At 44.2% G+C, this 18,909-nt stretch overlaps 2 protein-coding genes across 3 annotated transcripts; both read left to right on the plus strand.

Annotated features, from left to right (window-relative positions):
* Nucleotides 1-30: 30 nt before the first annotated feature.
* LOC136435133 (cis-aconitate decarboxylase-like) lies at nucleotides 31-5,066 on the plus strand. Of its 2 annotated transcripts, none has more exons than XM_066428365.1 (8): nucleotides 31-132; nucleotides 1,353-1,503; nucleotides 1,680-1,870; nucleotides 2,093-2,394; nucleotides 2,739-2,854; nucleotides 3,320-3,531; nucleotides 3,751-3,893; nucleotides 4,064-5,066. In XM_066428365.1, exons 1-8 carry the CDS (start codon nucleotides 124-126, stop codon nucleotides 4,503-4,505), a joined length of 1,566 nt encoding a protein of 521 aa, XP_066284462.1. In that variant the 5' UTR covers nucleotides 31-123; the 3' UTR covers nucleotides 4,506-5,066. The 2 variants fall into 2 exon arrangements, with proteins under 2 accessions (XP_066284462.1, XP_066284461.1); XM_066428364.1 differs by lacking the exon at nucleotides 31-132 and adding an exon at nucleotides 512-1,191.
* An 11,606-nt stretch (nucleotides 5,067-16,672) lies between these two features.
* LOC136435137 (probable alpha-ketoglutarate-dependent hypophosphite dioxygenase) lies at nucleotides 16,673-18,863 on the plus strand. The gene is made up of 5 exons (XM_066428370.1): nucleotides 16,673-16,912; nucleotides 17,112-17,331; nucleotides 17,441-17,532; nucleotides 17,716-17,840; nucleotides 18,199-18,863. The coding sequence occupies exons 1-5, from the start codon at nucleotides 16,783-16,785 to the stop codon at nucleotides 18,379-18,381; spliced, it is 750 nt and encodes a 249-aa protein (XP_066284467.1). The 5' UTR covers nucleotides 16,673-16,782; the 3' UTR covers nucleotides 18,382-18,863.
* The last annotated feature ends 46 nt before the right edge of the window (nucleotides 18,864-18,909 follow it).

An 18,909-nucleotide genomic window follows, 5' to 3' on the forward strand; every position in this document is an offset into this window, starting at 1 on the left:
TTGTTGTCACGCACACACGTCACTCATCATGACGTGTGTGTGTGTCTTTATCTGTATTTCAGGGAAAAAAGTGAGTCTTCTTATTGTCATTCCTTCTGACGTACAGTGTGGTTTGATCTTCAAATGAGCCAGGTAAATATAACCGCCACACCTTGAGATGTTCATATGTCTTTACTTCCTTCCGTACGCTATCTATTTTGGGCACTTTCGTCCCTCCCTGTGACGCATGAGGAAATGTCTCACAGTAAAAACGTGAGCACGTAACTCGATTATTAAGTAACCAAGTAACCAACGCCTTCTCCGGTTCGATCTAGTCAATCCAAGTGTAAATTTCTGTCCAGAACTTTAACAAAGAAAGACATGAAAAGTTAAAGCAAATGGTCATATGTTGGATCTAGGATGGCAGCAGATGAATTCGATATTTTGCGTATGGCAAAAAAATACAGCAAGTCTGAGCATGTATGTCCCACCCTGACGTGAAAAAAAGCATGTGACTACTCATACCCCACACAATCAGAGAGGGCACACGGTTTCGATCAGCTGAGTCTCTCGAGACCTGCTTATGAGAAAGTTTCAGTTTCAGACGGAAGTTGTGATGTGCAGACGAGAGGCAATATCCATAGACGCTGTGAAATGAGGTGCTGTTTTTTCAGTACAGGACGGCATATTCGTCTGTAATTATATCGACTACAGGAGAAATCGCGCGTGGCCCCATGAAACACAGGGATATCGACGGAAAGGAGAGGGGCTTGCCCTGACAAACAATGACAAATTAAATCAGGTGGCTTCTCGGTATGCTGCATGTAACCTGTAACAACACAGCGTTGACACGCGCCGTTCATTAGACACCGCTGACTGAAATGCACCAATCACAGACCTTCTCACGTACTCCTACCAGCTAACTGCGCATGTGCAGCAGCATATGATTATCACAGGAAAGGGTTTCAGAAGATGATGTCACTTTGTCTTGGTAACCATGGTAACGTGTGGGGGAAACTTTCTGACAATAGAAGTTGGCTCCTAAATATAGCAATGATCGCAGTGTTCTGCGATATAAATACTGTTCATGTCGCCACTGTACAAAGCCTTTTAGACATCCACGCCGCTAGTTACGTTTCGTTTACTTCTGAACATTGTGTTACAAAAATGGCCAGATTTCTGAATCTTAGGGCAAGTGCTGTTAAATATATGGTGAGCGTGTTTTTACTCCACGTGCAGTAGCGTGTTCTTGATTTTATTTTGGTCAGGAAAATACTGGACAATCTGTTATATTTGTCTCGTAGCACTAATAAAATGTTCCTAGCCCTGTATGTGGTTCTAATGATTTGTATTTGACTTGAACTTGCCCACAGCTGACGGATTGCCGGGGTTTCACCACGGCCTCGGACGGCGCCGGAACACTTCAGCAGAGATGGGCGCCCGCTGGCCGGCCGGGCAGGGCGCTGGCCGTCCCCATGGTGGGGGAGCGGGTCATGCACGGATTCCCCGCACCAGCGCCAGTCGGTAAGGATGCAGATCCTTTATTCTCTTCAGCTTGAAATTGTACAATGAATTTTGCTGTTGTAGTTGACTTTTCTGATATAACAATGTGAACGGGACCGTCCAGAGTGTAAGAATTTGGTGTTGGTGGGGTGCTAGGTTTGTTTTCACACGTCTGAACTTTATTTATTTCCCGTTAGACCCTGACACGAACAGTGAGGGCGCCACGGCGCACACGGCAGACTATGTAGCCAGCACGTCCTTCTCGGACCTGTCCCCGGTGGTACTCCGCAGGTGTAAGAGGATGATCCTGGACACCCTGGGGGTCACGGTGGTCGGCTCCACTACCGAGGTGGCCGGCATGGTGGCGGCGTACAGTCTGGCGCAGCAGGTGGGGAAAAACTTAGAATATACATGTATGAAAATATGGCTAAGCAAGTTTTCTAGAATGATGTGAATGATCGGTCAGTATAGGGTTATCAGAGGTCAAGAGCTATTGTAGTTCAGTTTCAGACGCCATAAACTGTTAGTGGTGCGTCTACGATCTATTGAGGTACCTTTGACGACATAATTTACAAAACACTCATGCCTGGACTTATATTTTTTTCCGCAGGGCGTTAGACCAGAGCCCGCAGGCTCTTGTGCTCTGCTGGGGCGGAAGGACCGTTCCACGTCCGCGCCGCTCGCCGCCTTCGCTAACGGAGTCAGCGCGCACTCCATGGACTTCGACGACACCTGGCACCCGGCCACGCACCCCAGCGCGCCGGTGCTGGCGTCTCTCCTGGCGCTGACCGATCTCCTGCGACCCGTCAGCACGGTCAGCGGGCGGGAACTACTCCAGGCCTTCGCCGTGGGGATAGAGGTACAGGGCCGGCTGCTCAGGACCTCGGCACAGGCCAAGAACATCCCATGGAGGTAGGACGAGTGTTTTTGTGTAGTCAACTTTTTGTATGCGATAATTATCAACCCATCTGAAGTGTATACTTATTCATGAACCTTAATATGTGCACGATAAGGTATCAACAAATGTTTAATTTCAAGTGTGTGACATTTTATGATCTATAGCTATTGTAAGGACTAATACATTGACGCTTGAAAATGGACACGTCCCTTTTTTTTCTTTTTTTTTTACGGACAAACGTCATTCTATTCTATTTCGTGTTTAACATGTTACGTTTGTCACAAGTTTTCTATGAGGAAACTGTGGTAAGCCGTGATATACTAGTACTTGGCTTATGTGTTCCCTTTGTGTTTGGAAGGTTCCATCCGCCCGCAGTGGTGGGGGTGATGGGTAGCGCCGCTGCGTGTGCCAAACTGCTTCAACATGATCCGACCCTCGTCCGAAATGCCCTGTCTGCTGCTGCATCGTATGCAGGTAAGCTGTCAACAATTACACGGTTTAGGATTTGACTTTGGGCCTTTAGATTTGTACGTCAGCGTGAAGCTGCAACAGTGGGTAAAAAGGTAAAGGTAGTTCCATAGCCCTCTTGAGGCCGTAACGGCAGTGGATGGTTATCCACAGTAAGACCCATTTTACACTGGGTGGAGTGAGGACGTCCTGTAAAGTGCCTTTCCCAAGGGCACAAGATCGATAACATGGCAGGATTAGGACCCAGGACCTCTGGGTTCTGGATCAAACACCCTGCCGTTACGCCATACGACCGACCACACGACAAAAAGAGAACGTGTGTAATTGTGTTTGAATTGTGGTTAGGACCAGGCTTCCGCATAATGCTTCCTGTTCATTGCCAACCCATTAATAAGAAGTCAACCGTAAATATGTCAGATTGTAACGTTGTAAAACACAAACAAGAACATCTTTGACATTTTCCCATCCCAGGCGCTCCGATGGCGAACGCTGGTACCACGGCCAAGCCGCTGCACGCCGGGAACGCGGCGCGGTTCGGCCTGGAGGCGGCCCTCCTGGCGTCCGCGGGGATGAAAGGGAACCCCCACATCTTAGACATGCGGAGCGGGTTCGGCGCCTTCTTCGACGACTTCGTCCCCGAGACGTTGCAGGACTTCAACGGGGGACATCTGCTTGACAAACAGGTGAGGGCTCATAGCTGTGCTCTGTCTTTGTAGCTTAAGCTGAGTAGCGTTTGTTACCAAAGCGTCGTCGAGGCAAATTTTAACCCAGAAAAATATGCTTGTGTATTTTTGGAAGCCATACAGAGCGCCATTGAAACTATCGTGCGGGCATTCTCTTCCACTGAGCAGAAAATACGCAACTGTGACGTTTTGATACTAATGACAATTGTGGAATTTCAGGACGTGGCGATCAAGCGCTTCCCGGCACACCTGGGCACACACTGGGCCTCGGACGCCGCCGCCGAGGTGCGCGGGAAGCTGGCGCGTCACGACGGGACTGTAGACACCGACGGGATCCGCCAGGTGGTCGTCCATGCGCCCAAGTAAGTCACTGGTCCATAGACTTGTCCTCAGTCATCAGGGCAAGCTTTACAATCTTTGCTTTCCTTTCAGAAATTATGCTATACATTTATTTGTAAGGGAGTAAAAAAAAGCACAGCCTGTCCAAGATATACACGAGTAAACATGACTAAACTTCAGTATTTCTTGACAGATGTGGTTACGTGAATCGCCCCATCCCGAAGTGCGAACACGAGGCTCGCCACTCCTTCCAGTTCAACGTCTGCACCACCCTGCTGGATGGGACGGTCAGCCGGCAGTCCTTCGGGCCCAACCTGCTGCATCGCCCCGAGCTCAGGAGCCTTCTCCGCCGCACGGACATCCGGCATCCCCCCGATAACGTCAAGTGCTTCGAGACCATGTACGTGGACGTCGAGGTGCGGCTGCGTGACGGGACCGTCGTGACGTCACGCTGTACGGAGCCGTACGGCCACTGGAGACGCCCGCTGAGACAGGACGACGTCGTCGCCAAGTTTAGAGACAACGCCGAGCCAGCGCTGCCGAGTAGTGTAGTACAGGAGTGCGTAGATAAGGTAGAGAACCTAGAGAACATGAGGGACTGTTCAGAACTGACAGACATGTTGAGTCGTCCCTGAATTAACCACATTGTGTCCATGAACGTAGAGCTTGGGCGTGTATAGTTACAATATAGCACGTGAAACGTGAACTATCATTCTAATCATTAAGTGTGTATATATTAACTAGGACGCCGCGTACTGTCTAAGACATTGTGGGAAGTACCTGTTACAGACTGGGAATCAGTATCACTATAATGTGTAAGCTTAAAACGAATTTAACGAATTTATAACGAGAAAGTATTCTAGCTTCAAATAGGATGTGCTTCGACAACATTGCTGAATTGATATTTATTGATAATCTTGCCATGTTATGGAGATCATGTACAAATATTTATAAGTATTACCCGTGTAAGCTTAATCTATTAAGAAATGTTTAGTTGCAATGATCAGTAAAGTAGCATATATCGGCATGCTTTATTTCAATGGTTGATACGTGAAACACGCTAGCAAAGTGCAACTGTGTCATCGACTTACAAGAACAGTACTAAGATATTTGTGATTGTGCAACCCACAAGTTTTTATTTATCAACATGTATATTTATATGAGGAACAATACTTGATAAATAAATCTATATTGCGTCCAAATTGTGCTGATGTTGCCTGAGTCACTAGACTGGAAATTAGATGTAGTGAATGGTTTTCAAGCAACAGTCACAGTTTGTATACACGACAAGTTCAAGTAAACTTGTTTCTACTACTTTATTTGAGAAGATCAAACACTCGATAACTCATTAGAAAGGAGTATAACCCCATCAATGTCCTTTCATCGGAGTAAAGAAAAAGGAAAGTCTGTTCCAGCGAACTGAGAAGACTGATCCACAGTGTTTTGAGGAGTTAATTAGAAATCAGCCCTTTTTTTCAGTGTTTGTAAGGCATGGTTTGCTGTGTTCAGTGAACCGGTATCCCCTCCGGAGCTCCAGGCTGTAGCCACGAACCATTTTACAAATCTTTTGTTATCTCTAAATCACCGTGGACGATGAGTACACAGTACAAAATCATATACCGTGGTGTACGTGTCTGGCCAAGGTAACGAGACGAAAGGCTTGCCAGAAACCTCGATGTCACAAAGCCTATTTTACAAGATGGATACAGCTGTCTGAGGTGATCGACTTCGAAAATAAACTGAAGAAACTTAAATGGTTGGGGAAGTTTGCACACCTGTGTTAACTTGTTACTAGTATACTGTTAATGATCTAGCTACGTCACAGAAATAGTTCCCTTCTCATTGACTTCACAATCAGACGTACGTGTGTATGCATAAATACGACTGGGTCTGAAACACGTAGAAACACTTTTCCAGGTAAAGGAAGAAAAACGTTTGTATCCTTGTGAATCTGCTATCATGATTTCCGGCACAGGTCTATATTCACATCAAGACGAAATTGGCTCCCACAAGTTTTACAGGTAGACCTAAATATGGCACGATTTGAAACACCTAGGCAAATTTTTCCAAGTACAGGAAGAGGGAAGTTTTCAACATTTTCAAGTGAAGTTTTGTCCTTTGCACACGTTGATAAGTGATCTGAAGGCGTCGTTGACCGACACAATAGCTCTGTAATTAGCTGTATGCCCAATTGTACAGGTATGTCTAAATATGGCCCGGTTTGAAACAACTAGACAGATTTTTCCTGGTAAAGGAAGAGAAAAGTTTGCAGCCTTCTTAAGTTGACGTATTGTGCTTAGCACGCGTCATCAACAACTGAAGTGTGTAGTTTTCCCGTAGGCTGGTCGTTGATTTGATACCCACGTTTCCTTGTTGTACCTATAGGTCTAGGCTTGTCCAAATATACGTGTTCATGTTAAAGCACTCAAGGGTCATGTTAAAACACCCAAGAAGATGGCTTTTGTCTCGCTGGCTTCACCAGCCAGAGCGCCGGTGGCTGCACTAGTAATCTTCTCTTGCTATGGACTGGCCGCAATAGGGTCATTGACCGCATCAGTATATGTATGTATGTGTGTGTGAGTGCGGTTCTTCTGCAACTAAAGAATGGGAAAAGTGGAAAGTCTTATCACCATGGAGGGGACAGGTTTCAATAGAACGAACTGACAAATGTAGCCATCTCATATCCTCATATCCCAGGTTTAAGATATTTGTGAAGTAGCATGTTTAGAATGTTACTTCCTTAAGGGTGGATCAAGGAAAAATCCACCGAGTGAAGACTCCCATGGTGACGTGTGAGATGGAATGTTACTTCCTTAAGGATGAGCCGAGGTAAAATCCACAAGTGATGATGAAGGCAATCTCTGTGAAGTGTGAGATGGTCGCTGCTTCAGTGCTCTGGTTGATATGTGAAACACGCTATCAAAGTTTAACTGTGTCATTTTAGTCATTGAAACTGAACTAAGACATTTTGTGATTGTACAAGCCACATATTTGTATTCATCAACATGTACGATGATGTTTTATACTGAATCGTGCTGATGGTGCCTGAGTTATGATACTGAGTATTTGAGGTACCGTGAGAGATGACCCATGCATATGGCGTGACAATATTCCTGCGTCAGTCGAGACGAGAAAGGAAAAACATAAACAAACAAACAAGCCCTGCCTGGAATTTACAAATACCACTTCGCTCGACTTCACCGTTTGATCAAGACCAGAACACGAGACCATCAATCAAAGATGATTTCTGTCACAAAGCAAGGACACTTACTTAGTGGGCATTAGTATCACTACAATGTGTAAGCTGCTGTGGATAAACAAAACAAATCCCTTAACAAATTTACGACAACAAAGTATTCTAGCTCCAAACAAGCACTGCAACAAATCACCGCGCGAGCGCGAAAATAAACGCTGCGTGTCACGCGGTTTTAACTAGTCTCAAACTTCAGTAAAGGCTATTACTTGACGTTCTGCATACCATGAGAGGTACACGAGAAGTCAACGGAGGCATAGTTTTAACGTCCAGTCCTGTCATTGCAATGTCATTATCACGATGACCTCACATTTGCTCCTGTAGATTGCTAAAGCTGTGCATGCGCATTTGAAGTATATCGAGCACGAGGCAGGTAGCTTGAACTTTGTGACATTGGGAGGCACTGCGGGAAATTAATCTTTTAACAGAGATTGCATCTGGTGATAGAGTTTGTTTGTTGACAGTAAAAACAGACACAAACATACCCTACCAAAAATGTGCAAATACCACTTCACTCGACCTCGCCGTTTTACTGAGACTAAACACGAAGCCAACAATGAAGGTCAGTGTATTCTGTTACAAAGTAAAATTTATTGTTTGCAATGATGAAAAGTGCAGGGCAAAATTCAATAACGATTTCTAAAGACACGGTTCCCTGAAATGTAACATGTGTTGAGTATCGCAGGGCAGAACCCAGTAGATTTACAATAGATCGTGACACCAAGAGCGAGGTATTCACACCTCCCTACATGCCCAGCCGGCGCCCTACATGCTGAAACACGCACTTTGTAATTCTGTAAGAAACCGCTGGAACTTGACCACACATCCTGTGGGCAGTGGAATAGGATTTTGAACTGACGTGACGTCAGAGTGCTACAGCTTGTGCTAGGCACGAGCCAGAGACTTGACACGTTTCTTGTCACACAGCATCATGAAACACCTGAGGAAACGGGAAACAGGAAGGAAGAGAAAAGTTTGTATCCTCGTAAATCTGCTATTATGATTTCGCACATGTCGATAATTCACCTGAAGAAGTAATTGACTCCCACAATAGTTTTGCTCAATTTTACAGGTATGCCTAGATATGGCACGATTTGAAAAACCTACATGTATTTGAAACACCTAGGCAGATTTTTCCAAGTAAAGCAAGAGGAAAGCTTGCAACATTTTTAAGTGAAGTTTTGTCCTTTGCACACGTTGATAAGTGATCTGAAGCCGTGATTGACCGGCACAGTAGCTCTGTAATTAGCTGTAGCCTGTAACCTTGACCTCATGTACAGTATGTGTGTGTGTGAGTGCGGTTCTCCTACAACTAAAGAATGGGAAAAGGGAAAAGTCTAATCACCATGGAGATAAGAACGAATTGAATCCCATATCCCGACGTTTAAGATATTTGTGATTTACCATGTTAAGAATGTTACTTTAAGGGTGGGTGAAGGAAAAATCCCCCGAGTGAAGACTCCCATGGTGACGTGTGAGATGGAATGTTACTTCCTTAAGGATGAGCCGAGGTAAAATCCACAAGTGATGATGAAGGCAATCTCTGTGAAGTGTGAGATGGTCGCTGCTTCAGTGCTCTGGTTGATATGTGAAACACGCTATCAAAGTTTAACTGTGTCATTTTAAATACAAGAACAGAACTAAGATATTCTGTGATTGTACAAGCCACTGGTTTTTATTCATCAACATGTATACTTTTTGAGGAACATCCAGACTTAAATCAGTCTATCGATACTGGCTGACATACTGAGTATCCAATGTACCGTGAGAGATCCATGCATATGGCGTGACAATATCCCTAGATCCTGCGTCAGTCGAGACGAGAAAGCAAAAACAGAAAAAACCTAGAGCCTTCTGAGGCCGATTTTGCCCTATTACAAACTTAGCCATTGGAGATTAAAACTGAGCTGAGTTCTTTTCTGTTCTAATATAAGGCCACATCTATACTATGGATGACATCAGCGCGCTCATTTCGCAAGTTTCTAAAAAAATTCAATGTATTTTTTTTCGCTTAAAAGTTCAACTTAGAGCATTCTGAGACCGTTTTTACCCTAAAAAAATGAAAATTAGCTGTTTTGCCCTAAAGGGGCTCATTTTAGACGTGGAATACGTTACAAAGTTGTTTTCCACGTTTCCGCTCGAAATCCACAAGTTTGTAAATGGATGGATTGGTCGATTTGGTGGTATGTGTTGCATTGCAGGTGTTATTTCTGTAATGGAATTAGGAAACGCGGGGATGATTGAGGGACGAAGTAATTAGAGTGCGTCATTCTTGACATTTGGAGAAAACGTGTTATGGCGGAGGGATTTGGGACAGAAGCAGGAGAGGAGTCTGTTGTTGTTCTTTTATAACGTCCAAAAGGGTGAAGATAACTCGGGTGAGTGAGCGTCCCGTGTGCCAGAAGTGATTCTTGTGGATCATTTGTAATTCGGGGGGCCCTGGGTTATGGACTTTGGCTTTTCGTTTTGTAAACCTGCGTGTTTCGTCAAAAGTGGAACTAATGGTTGTTTACGTGTTTTAGATGTCGTTAGATATTAGACTGGATTTACACAGGATATATTATGGCGGTGTTTCAAACTTTGAAAGAGCGTTACTGGAGCTAGTGTCAAGTGTTTTTTTTTAAATCTGGTAAATAGGTTGGGAGATGTTTGTACATGGGAAGTCTTGAGTTATACACGTCAGTGGTAGATAATAGGAATTCCATATTTCTGACTTATGTTACGTACAATGACGTTAACATCATCATACAGCAAGTGTACAAATCAGGACATAATTTTCATTGTTTATGAGACTATAATTGGCGATGGTATGAGGCTGTTGAATTCTAGTTTTTGAATAGTCCAATGACCTCCAGAAAAGGAAATAGTCCATATTGTCTGGCCTTGGTTCTGAAAGATGCCGCTTGTGTTCTTCGCTTCAGTAAGTAGGTTTAGAAGCAAAATGGTGATGTTCTAATGATGAACCTCGGGTTACATCTAATGGCACTCAAATCTAATGTTACTGGAATCAGAAAAATACTTACTGGAATAAGAAGAAAACTACCAACTGTCAAATGACTTTGGTTTTCTCCTCTCTTCCTCTGGAATAAGGGCCATACTTTTCTTATACTGTAAATACTTGCACAAAACACAGCTACCTGCCAACATGCTAAACACTACAAATCCTGCAGCGACCGCGAGAATGATTTTTACGGAGTAGGCGTCCACTTGCGCTACGACATAAACACAGTCGGGCACGATGGTGTCGGCACAGATGAACAGCCCTGTGTCCGCCATGCTGAAGTCTCTGATCTGCAGGACACCATCATGCTGTACACTCATTCTGACGTCGCTTCCGTTCGAACCTGGAATTGGGTTGAGAAAATAGATCGTTTCATATTGTGGCTCGCTAAGAATATGAGGCCTGTTCACTAAACATTTCCCTGACACACGTCAATGTATGATGATACATGTCTCTATAAGTCACATGTCTATTTTCATTTCTGAGCTCTGAACCCTTGTCCTGCTGGCAAATATTTACTATACACTCTCCCTGTGCTGGGAATTTTAGACCCTGAAAAATAGGTACTGCTTGAACTTTGCTCCTTTATAGTTACTCCTCTCCCAAGTAACCCTATAATGCTAAACATGCATTAATAAAAATCATAATACGCCCCCCAAAAGCATGCTTAGGACGCTATTCTACCCGTTGCTTGGTCTCCGCTTGATGAATATGAAAAGCGTTAATAAGACTAACGGTATCAAACGAGAGTCATGAACTAAATGTAACAAAAGAGGGAATAACCTGCTGTGATGTTTTCTCTTGACGGAAGGTACCAGACCATACTAGGCTGTGATGACCCAGTCACGTCACAAGAGATACGTAACGTTGTCTCCGTCTGTACAATCAAGTCCAGCACCCGGACAGGTCCATTTCCCGGCAGCTGCAGATGTCTCGAACCCGATCTTTTCCACCTTTCTATAGACATCTTGTTTGGAGCAAGGGCCTTCAAATGTAGAATGCGGGATGCAGCCTTATTCTGTGCAATTTCTTCTTCTTTGATGAGCGGCTTATCAACTTTCAACAAGCTGTCGCCCTGGAGCTGACCACCCGATTTGCGTAGAGGGTGTTCATTTTGTGGTGCCGTGGTCTCGCTGCTTGCAAACGGAAATTCTTTGCCGTGGCAACCGCCGCCACTAGGGACGACTAACACGAACAGGCCCAGAAGGGCGATGTTGACAAATGTCACTCTCTCCATTTTGTCCTCTAGAGTCAACGATACTGTGATTTCGCTCCGGACCTCTAAAGTTTTTGTTGCAGCCACTCTCACAAAGATTTTTGAATATGTTATTAATGTGAACTTGTGCACCGCGCTATTCCGACACACTGGCGACACAGGAAGCCTTATCGTGACACTGATAAACAAAAATTAATCTCTACTCAGACCGTTTTGGACTTTAATTTAATCGTACATTCTATTTGCCACAGCAGTGGCGGAATTAAGCACGGGGTTTCCTAGGCAGGCTGCCACAGTGCTTGACAAATGAGTCCATTATCTGCCATTTATTAAGAGCGGCTCCGGAGAGACCGGTCAATTTGGGTACTTGTTTCCACTTCGCGTTCCTACATTGTGAGTGAACGTTATTAACATTTTGGTCATTAAGTCATCCGTTGTTGATAGGCGGGGTCAAAGTTTGCCGGGCGTGAAACAATATTATCACATAGCTAGATGGCGTCGACCAATCAGAAGCCTCCATTGCCCATGCGTTATGGGGCCATAACACACCCGTGTTATAACACACCACTTATTCCATTTTGTAGAGGGGGTGTCTTTTTGATGAATCTTTTACTTACCCTTGTTTAGAAAAACTTTTTTTCGCAAAATTCACAAAATCATCTTAGAATACGTGAAAAAAATGAACAAATTTTAATTTAAGTGAAATCTAAACGAGAGGACTAAAACAACATTTTTCACACCCCTACCGAGAGAGTGGAACCGTCCGCAAACGATAGTTGTTGCAAATTTTTCGGGCATCATCACCCGTCCCACAGTTTTACGTCGAGGAACTGACAGACGCCGACTTAGAGTCAGTTTTCGGGTCATGGGAAGTTGGGGAAGACGCCCAGGAACATGCTTCAGCAGTTGAGAGGCAAGGAAGCTGACGAGTGTGACCAACAAGAAGCAGCAGGCACACAGAGTCCCCTCCCCACTCATAACATTGTATTTCCCGAAGTAGCAAATCTTGGCAGACAAAGAAATCGCCCATGAAACCTCCTACGTTTCTACCCAAGAGGACCCGAGGCCGGTATGTTCACGTTTCTGAGGGGTTTTACCTGGCGAAAATTTAATTATTGCCGGCAAAGTGCACGTGATGTTGCCTTGTTCAAAACAAAGGCCCCCCTCCCCAGGGCGAACACGTAACTTCCCCAAACCGATGTGTTGGCATCGAAAGAATTACGGTCAAAATCGCCAAATTCTTACAGGTTTGTACCTACAATGATCTCGGCTCGATATGTGTACGCTTCTGTGAGATTTCTTTTCCGGCTTGAGCAATAATCATCCGGGGAAACTACAAGCAAAGGGGAGGTAAACATGCACGATTCTTACCACACCTAGGCGTCTAACAACCCGTCAATTTATAACCGTGTGGGCTGCCGCTCGAAGACAAGTCACCGCTTGTTTACATTGGATTATATGAAGATCATATGGCAATATGTACAATGGATTGATTTTACATGTATAGTATTAAATAAAGAATCTATGTATTATACAGAAATTTGTCTCTCTTATATGGGTCAGTTTAGATAGGCTATGTGATAATAACGTTAATGACCCGCTTCGCTCACTCGGTGGTTTTATTCGGTGGTTATAGCACATGACCAGGCGTTATGACACCGTATACACCTCGGGGCGGGTCATTAACCCTTAAATAATAACTTTATTGCACAACAACTGTACAAGGTACAAAGTATGGCATTCACTGGTACATAGATAACATTCTATTAGGCTAATTAGTCTGTCTTATAAAGTATGGTGTAGTAGCATGGGATGACAATGGGATTTTACAATCATTGCAGGAGTTTCTAACATCTAGACATTCTTTGATATACTTCCAAATGTATACCATGCATGGGTTGTCACATTTCATTATGTACTTAAATTTGCTATTCAAGTCCATTGAGATAAATCCTGGTAGATCCGACGATAGCATTGAGTATAGTGAATTACGTACATCAAAATATTTGGGACATACAATCAAAAAGTGATGTTCGTCTTCAACTACCTCTGGACAAAATGGACAAACCATATTTATTGATAATCTTGGCCGCACGAATTAACAAATCACCACGCGAGCTGGAATTAACAAATCAACACGCGAAATAAACGCCGCGTGTCTCGTGGTTTTAACTAGTCTCAAACTTCAGTAAAGCTCACTATATGCATGAAGGGCCCATGAGAGGTTCACGAGAAGTCAAAGGAGGAATAGTTTTAACGCTCCTTCATTGCGATGTTGTTATCACGATGACCTCACGTTTTCTTCTGTACAGATGCTTAAAGGCTGTGCATGCGCATTTGAAGTATATCGAGCACGAGGTAGGTAGTTTGAACTTTGTGACATTGGGAGGCACCGCGGGAAATTAATCTTTTAACAGAGATTGGATCCGGTGAGTTTGTTGACAGTAAAAACAGAAACAAACATGCCCTACCAAAAATGTACAAATACCACTTCACTCGACCTCGCCGTTTTGTTGAGACAAAACACGAAGCCATCATCAATAAAGGTCGATGCATTTTGTCACAAAGTAAAGGCATTTCTTATTTGCTATGATGAGAAGTGCAGAGCAAAATTTAAAGACACGGTTCACTAAAATGTAACATGTGTTGAGTATCGCTGGGCAGAACCCTGTAGATTTACAATAGATCGTGACATCAAGTGCGAGGTATTCACACCTCCCTACATGCCCAGCCCTGAACACCGTACTCCAGAATTAAGTCTGTTAGAAACCGCTGGAACTTGACCACATATCCTGTGGGCAGTGGCAGAGAATTTTGAACTGATGTGACGTCAGAGTGGTACAGCCTGTGCTAGGCACGAGCCAGAGACTTGACACGTTTCTTGTCACACAGCATCATGAAACACCTGAGGAAACGGAAAGGAAACGCCCCGCCATGTGGAAGGTGTCACCCGGATCCTTTTTCTCGGTTTTGACAAAAGCATAACTTAACGTTAGGAGTGACTGTAATATCAAGGAGTCATCTCCATCTTTCTCATACTAATATTGGTACAGAGAGCTACTCAAGGCCATCTCTTTACAGTTCACAAATCTGACCTGAAAGAACTGCCTAATATATAATCTTTGATCAAGATTTGTCTACTTTACGTAGAATATTCTAAGGAAATATGCACAGTAGACTGAAGATCACTTGCTGATTGAAGATTTGCCGACAGGTAGTGGGACATTTTCACTTCAATGTCTTTTTAATGGTTCAACTTGGTGATATTGATGATTGCTTGTTTAGCTGTTCATCGCGCTATGTACTTATAAAAAGAAAAGGCGTCCGTAGTTATATGCACATATCACCTTCGAGTGAATGAATTATGTCTGTTGGCCGGTAAACCTTTTTACCTTTTTATTTGAACATTGATAAAGTATAGCTTTCTAATCGGCGGGGCATCGCGGTTTAAGTCTGTTGGTAAATGGCATGACCTCAGCAGCCAGGGATGCAGTAGATAATTATATAAGTAGATGATTATTATTGTATATCATCTATCTTCATGTCCATATCACGTGAATTCAAACTATCTGACTTGTAACTGCGGTGTTGTAAATTGTGCAGAATAACACCTTACACAGAACGCGACCACAGAACAAGGCACAGAGGCAGTCGTACCTGACATAAAGTCTATTGTTCTACTTGAGGAAATGACCGACAGGTCAACCCAGCGTCTCATTTCCTTGAGGGGTCTTTGACGTGTCGGACAAAAACTTTGTCTGGACACGTCAAAGGAGTTATTTGATCTGCTGCGAGTTAATCATAGGACTAAAGCAGCTCCTTATGGCGGAAAGGCTTTGTCCGTCCCGCACTAATACAAAACTTTTCCACGTAAAGGAAACGGAAAGTGTATATTTTAAGCTGACTGTCATGTAAAACAAAGTGTTCATCGATAAATGACGTACATCGCCCAACACGACACTTTTCCCTGCAGATACACGTGCATTCGTGCATATCCTTGTCATGTAAAAGTATGGAGCATGAAAGGGGTTACTCGAGTTCAGTAAGTGACAAACCGACACGCCCAATGTTATATCAAACGTACAAGATGAAACTTTTGCATGAAAATGGATATGAACCTTCTGTTCTTTTAAGGATGTATTTTAGGGTAATATAAGGCTAGATGTCCCAATGTTGAATGAACAGTGAGTATTATTTCAATAAAAGTTTATTTTCTTCAGAAATATTGCGAGAGAGACATGTTAAGAACACCGGGTGACGGTCAGGGAGTGGCGCCCCTGCCCTCTGAGGAGCCAGGGGACAGAGAACACCGGACACAAAACACAAATACTAGTAGACTGCGAGCAACCAGTGCCCAAATTGACCTTGACCAAGATACTGCGCCGTAGCCCTCAGCATGATGAGGTTGAGCACATAATCACAAGAAGAACTGTAACCGTAGCTATGGACACTGTCCAAGTTTACCATCAATGTCTATCAAAGAACGATATAAATCTAGACGACAAACTTTCTTCCATCTAAAAGTCGAAGATGCCATCCTGACTGAACGTAACTAATTGATTTGAATGTGAAAATTAAAGTTCATTTTTTCTGTTCGGTGAGAAACATGTCCCATATGGAGTTATAATTACGATAAGCTCACACGCAAATCAGCCGTCCCTGTGCCGCTCCCGAACTGTACATGTTACAACTTGTTACCCAGGAAATCATGGTTCACAGTAAGGTCTTTAGCCTCTAGCTTGATAATGCAAACTTAATAGTCCATGGAAAATGACGTACAATGGGCCGCAAAGGTCTTCACCATGTAAAGTTAAGGAAACGTCCTTTCGCAGGTGCTTTCCTACGTCAATGAGATTTCCTTTACTCGGAAAAACTGCTCCTGGACAATTAAGCCGCCAACCTATATTACAAAGGCCATGCCGAGCATAGCAGGTGAGGTAATGGAAAGGATCATCCTTCAAAACCTTTCTTCTACTTAGCTTCCGTTAGTATTTCTTGAAGTCAGTCTTTGTGCTGTATTCTTTAAGACGCTGTCATGCGATACTTCTCAGCTGTTGATTTAGTGTACGGAAACGCAACCAAGTGGGCGAGATGAGGCGTATGATACATGTGATCGAAACCATTGCATCATGCATAAACATGCCACCACAACATACATCACGCGCTTTGCCAGGGAAACCCATGACTCACGGGTTCGAGGCATTTCCGTGTGCGCAGCAGAGGGCATGTCTACACCCCATGTCTAAAAATAAACCTTTGTCATGTCCAATAACTAAGTTACACCGCCATGTGACCGTATCACATCCTCACGTCACAAATATCCCCTCAAATCGCTTAAATACTCCCGAAACTTCCTGATAATATACAGCAGACTGCTGACACCGCTAAGCTATCGTCCTTAAGTCGCACGTTTGTAACGCAGTGCAGAACAGATCGACCAAGATGCCCGAGACGAAGACAGACTACGGCGGGTTCTTCGAGGAGAACGGGTACCTTCCCGGCGTGACCGTGCTGGAGGGGGAGGACTTGGCGGCGCTTAGGAGGAACTTCGACGACCTCGAGAGCAAGATCGGTGGGTGCATGGTTTTGTTCTCCCCCATTTTTGCTATGACTATTTTCTAGAATATTGAAGGCACTAGAAGTTAAAACGAGAGACTTAGATTTTCTATTAGCATTAAACACAAAATGCCTCAACATACCACCAAGTGAAAACTTTTAAAATCGTGTTATAGATGTTTTCTAAATCCAGTCCTTCCCCCTACGGCCTACAGGTAAGGAGAATGCCCAGTACTCCCTACACAACGCCCACATGCAGCACGAGTTCGCCATGCAGGCCGCGGCCCACCCCACCGTGGTGGCCGTGCTGAGGGACATCCTGGGTCCCGACGTCTTCCTGTTGGACTCCCGCTTCATCTGCAAGTACCCCGTCAGCCAGCTCTCCGGGGCGAACCCTGACGTCGAGCCGTACGTGGCATGGCACCAGGACATTCGGTAAGCACGGGCAAAACCCTTTCGATTTCAAGTGCCTGGAAAACGACTATTCACAGAACGTTTACACGTTGACATGTACTAACAGACATGTATACACGTACGTGTGCAGGTACTGGGGAGTGGACGGCGGGCCGGTCGTGTCCGTGTGGCTGGCCATAGACGACGCTGACGCCGAGAACGGAGCGGTTTTCTTCATACCAGGTAAGAGCCGTGGGGTAACTTTCCCACGACATATTTATATACCACTTATGCATTTATGACTCAATTTAAGCGCGGTTCTAGATCGACAAGGATCTGTATGCTACAATGCCAATGAAGTATAGATTTTTTTGTCCGCGTTTCAGCCACTGAGGTCTTATGTAGTTTTGCTTGTTGTGTTCGTAGGAAGTCACAAAGATGGTCTACAAGAACACGGCAGTGCACAGAAGGAAGGGAACATGCTGACCTCCAACCAGGAAATCCCCGCGGAGCTAGTAGACGAGTCCAAGAAAGTGCTGTGCCCTCTCAAGGTGTGTAGTTTTACCATTTGAAACAGAACACTAGACAACTGTAGAAATTGTTGGTTGTATCGCGGAAGTAAAAACGAAACACTGCTACAAATATGGCAAAACCGTAATTGTAAAGCCGTTTATTTCGTGGTTATAAATTTCCACTCAATGTTTTGTGAAGACTTTTCTTATTCTCTAAGCAAAGGTTTCGGTCGGGGGTGGGGGTTGCTGGGAGTGGCTGCCAGTTCTTTCGTCTGCCTCCTACCTATTCTTCGGTTAAGTGTCAGTCAAAATATAACAAAGAAGGTCTCAGATAAAAAAAAGTCAGAACTTGCCAGTTTGAATAATGTTGGTAACGTGGTTTCTTCCTATCCTGCAGGCGGGGCAGATGTCCCTACACCACGGGCTGACGGTCCACGCCAGCGAGCCGAACCGCTCCAGCCGGCGGCGCTGCGGCTTCGTGCTGCGGTACGTCCCGACCTGCGCCTACCCGTCAGACGACCCGGACCGGCCCCGCACCTTCCCCGCCACCGTCCTCGTCAGCGGCGAGAACAAGGAGTGATACTTCACGGACAAGGCGCCTGGCTTCTTCCAGAAAGCCGCGTGAAGTCATCCCGAGTTAAGGTTGAATAATCGGACGAATTACCATCGTCATTTTTGAATTTTGTCTTGCCAGTAACAAAACTTTGTCGCAGTTCCATTTTCACTGCTTAAATGTTAATTAACACAGTAATAATAAATTGTTATCATATTTCGAGTCGTGTAACCTTGACGTTGAAAGAAAACGTTGTGCACTTTTTTAAACGTCATTCGTATGTCTTATCGTTTCTATATCTATTTTGAAAATATTTATCTTGATATTTATCTGCACTGAGATTATATCTAGCATGGTACATGCCCTATACTCGAAAACATTTCTTGGCCTTGTCGCATTCTTTCGAATGAATAATGCTCTGTGAATTAAGAGGTACTATTTTGTAATCTGTGTTCTGTTTGTGGTTAACTTTCCAAAGGTTCAGCTCAATAAATGTTACAGAAATAGAATTTTACTTGCTGCTTTACTTTTTGTATCCCTCGACAACTTATACAT

The sequence above is a fragment of the Branchiostoma lanceolatum genome, chromosome 5 (genome assembly GCF_035083965.1).
Source record: "Branchiostoma lanceolatum isolate klBraLanc5 chromosome 5, klBraLanc5.hap2, whole genome shotgun sequence".
NCBI lineage: Eukaryota > Metazoa > Chordata > Leptocardii > Amphioxiformes > Branchiostomatidae > Branchiostoma > Branchiostoma lanceolatum.

Coding starts and splice junctions, on each gene's coding strand:
- LOC136435133 (XM_066428364.1), top strand. CDS start 952: ATGATGTCACTTTGTCTTGGTAACCATGGTAACGTGTGGGGGAAACTT. Junction 1,192..1,352: donor CAAGTGCTGTTAAATATATG/GTGAGCGTGTTT, acceptor ACTTGCCCACAG/CTGACGGATTGCCGGGGTTT. Junction 2,395..2,738: donor GCCAAGAACATCCCATGGAG/GTAGGACGAGTG, acceptor TGTGTTTGGAAG/GTTCCATCCGCCCGCAGTGG.
- LOC136435137 (XM_066428370.1), top strand. CDS start 16,783: ATGCCCGAGACGAAGACAGACTACGGCGGGTTCTTCGAGGAGAACGGG. Junction 17,332..17,440: donor GCATGGCACCAGGACATTCG/GTAAGCACGGGC, acceptor GTACGTGTGCAG/GTACTGGGGAGTGGACGGCG. Junction 17,533..17,715: donor AGCGGTTTTCTTCATACCAG/GTAAGAGCCGTG, acceptor TTGTGTTCGTAG/GAAGTCACAAAGATGGTCTA.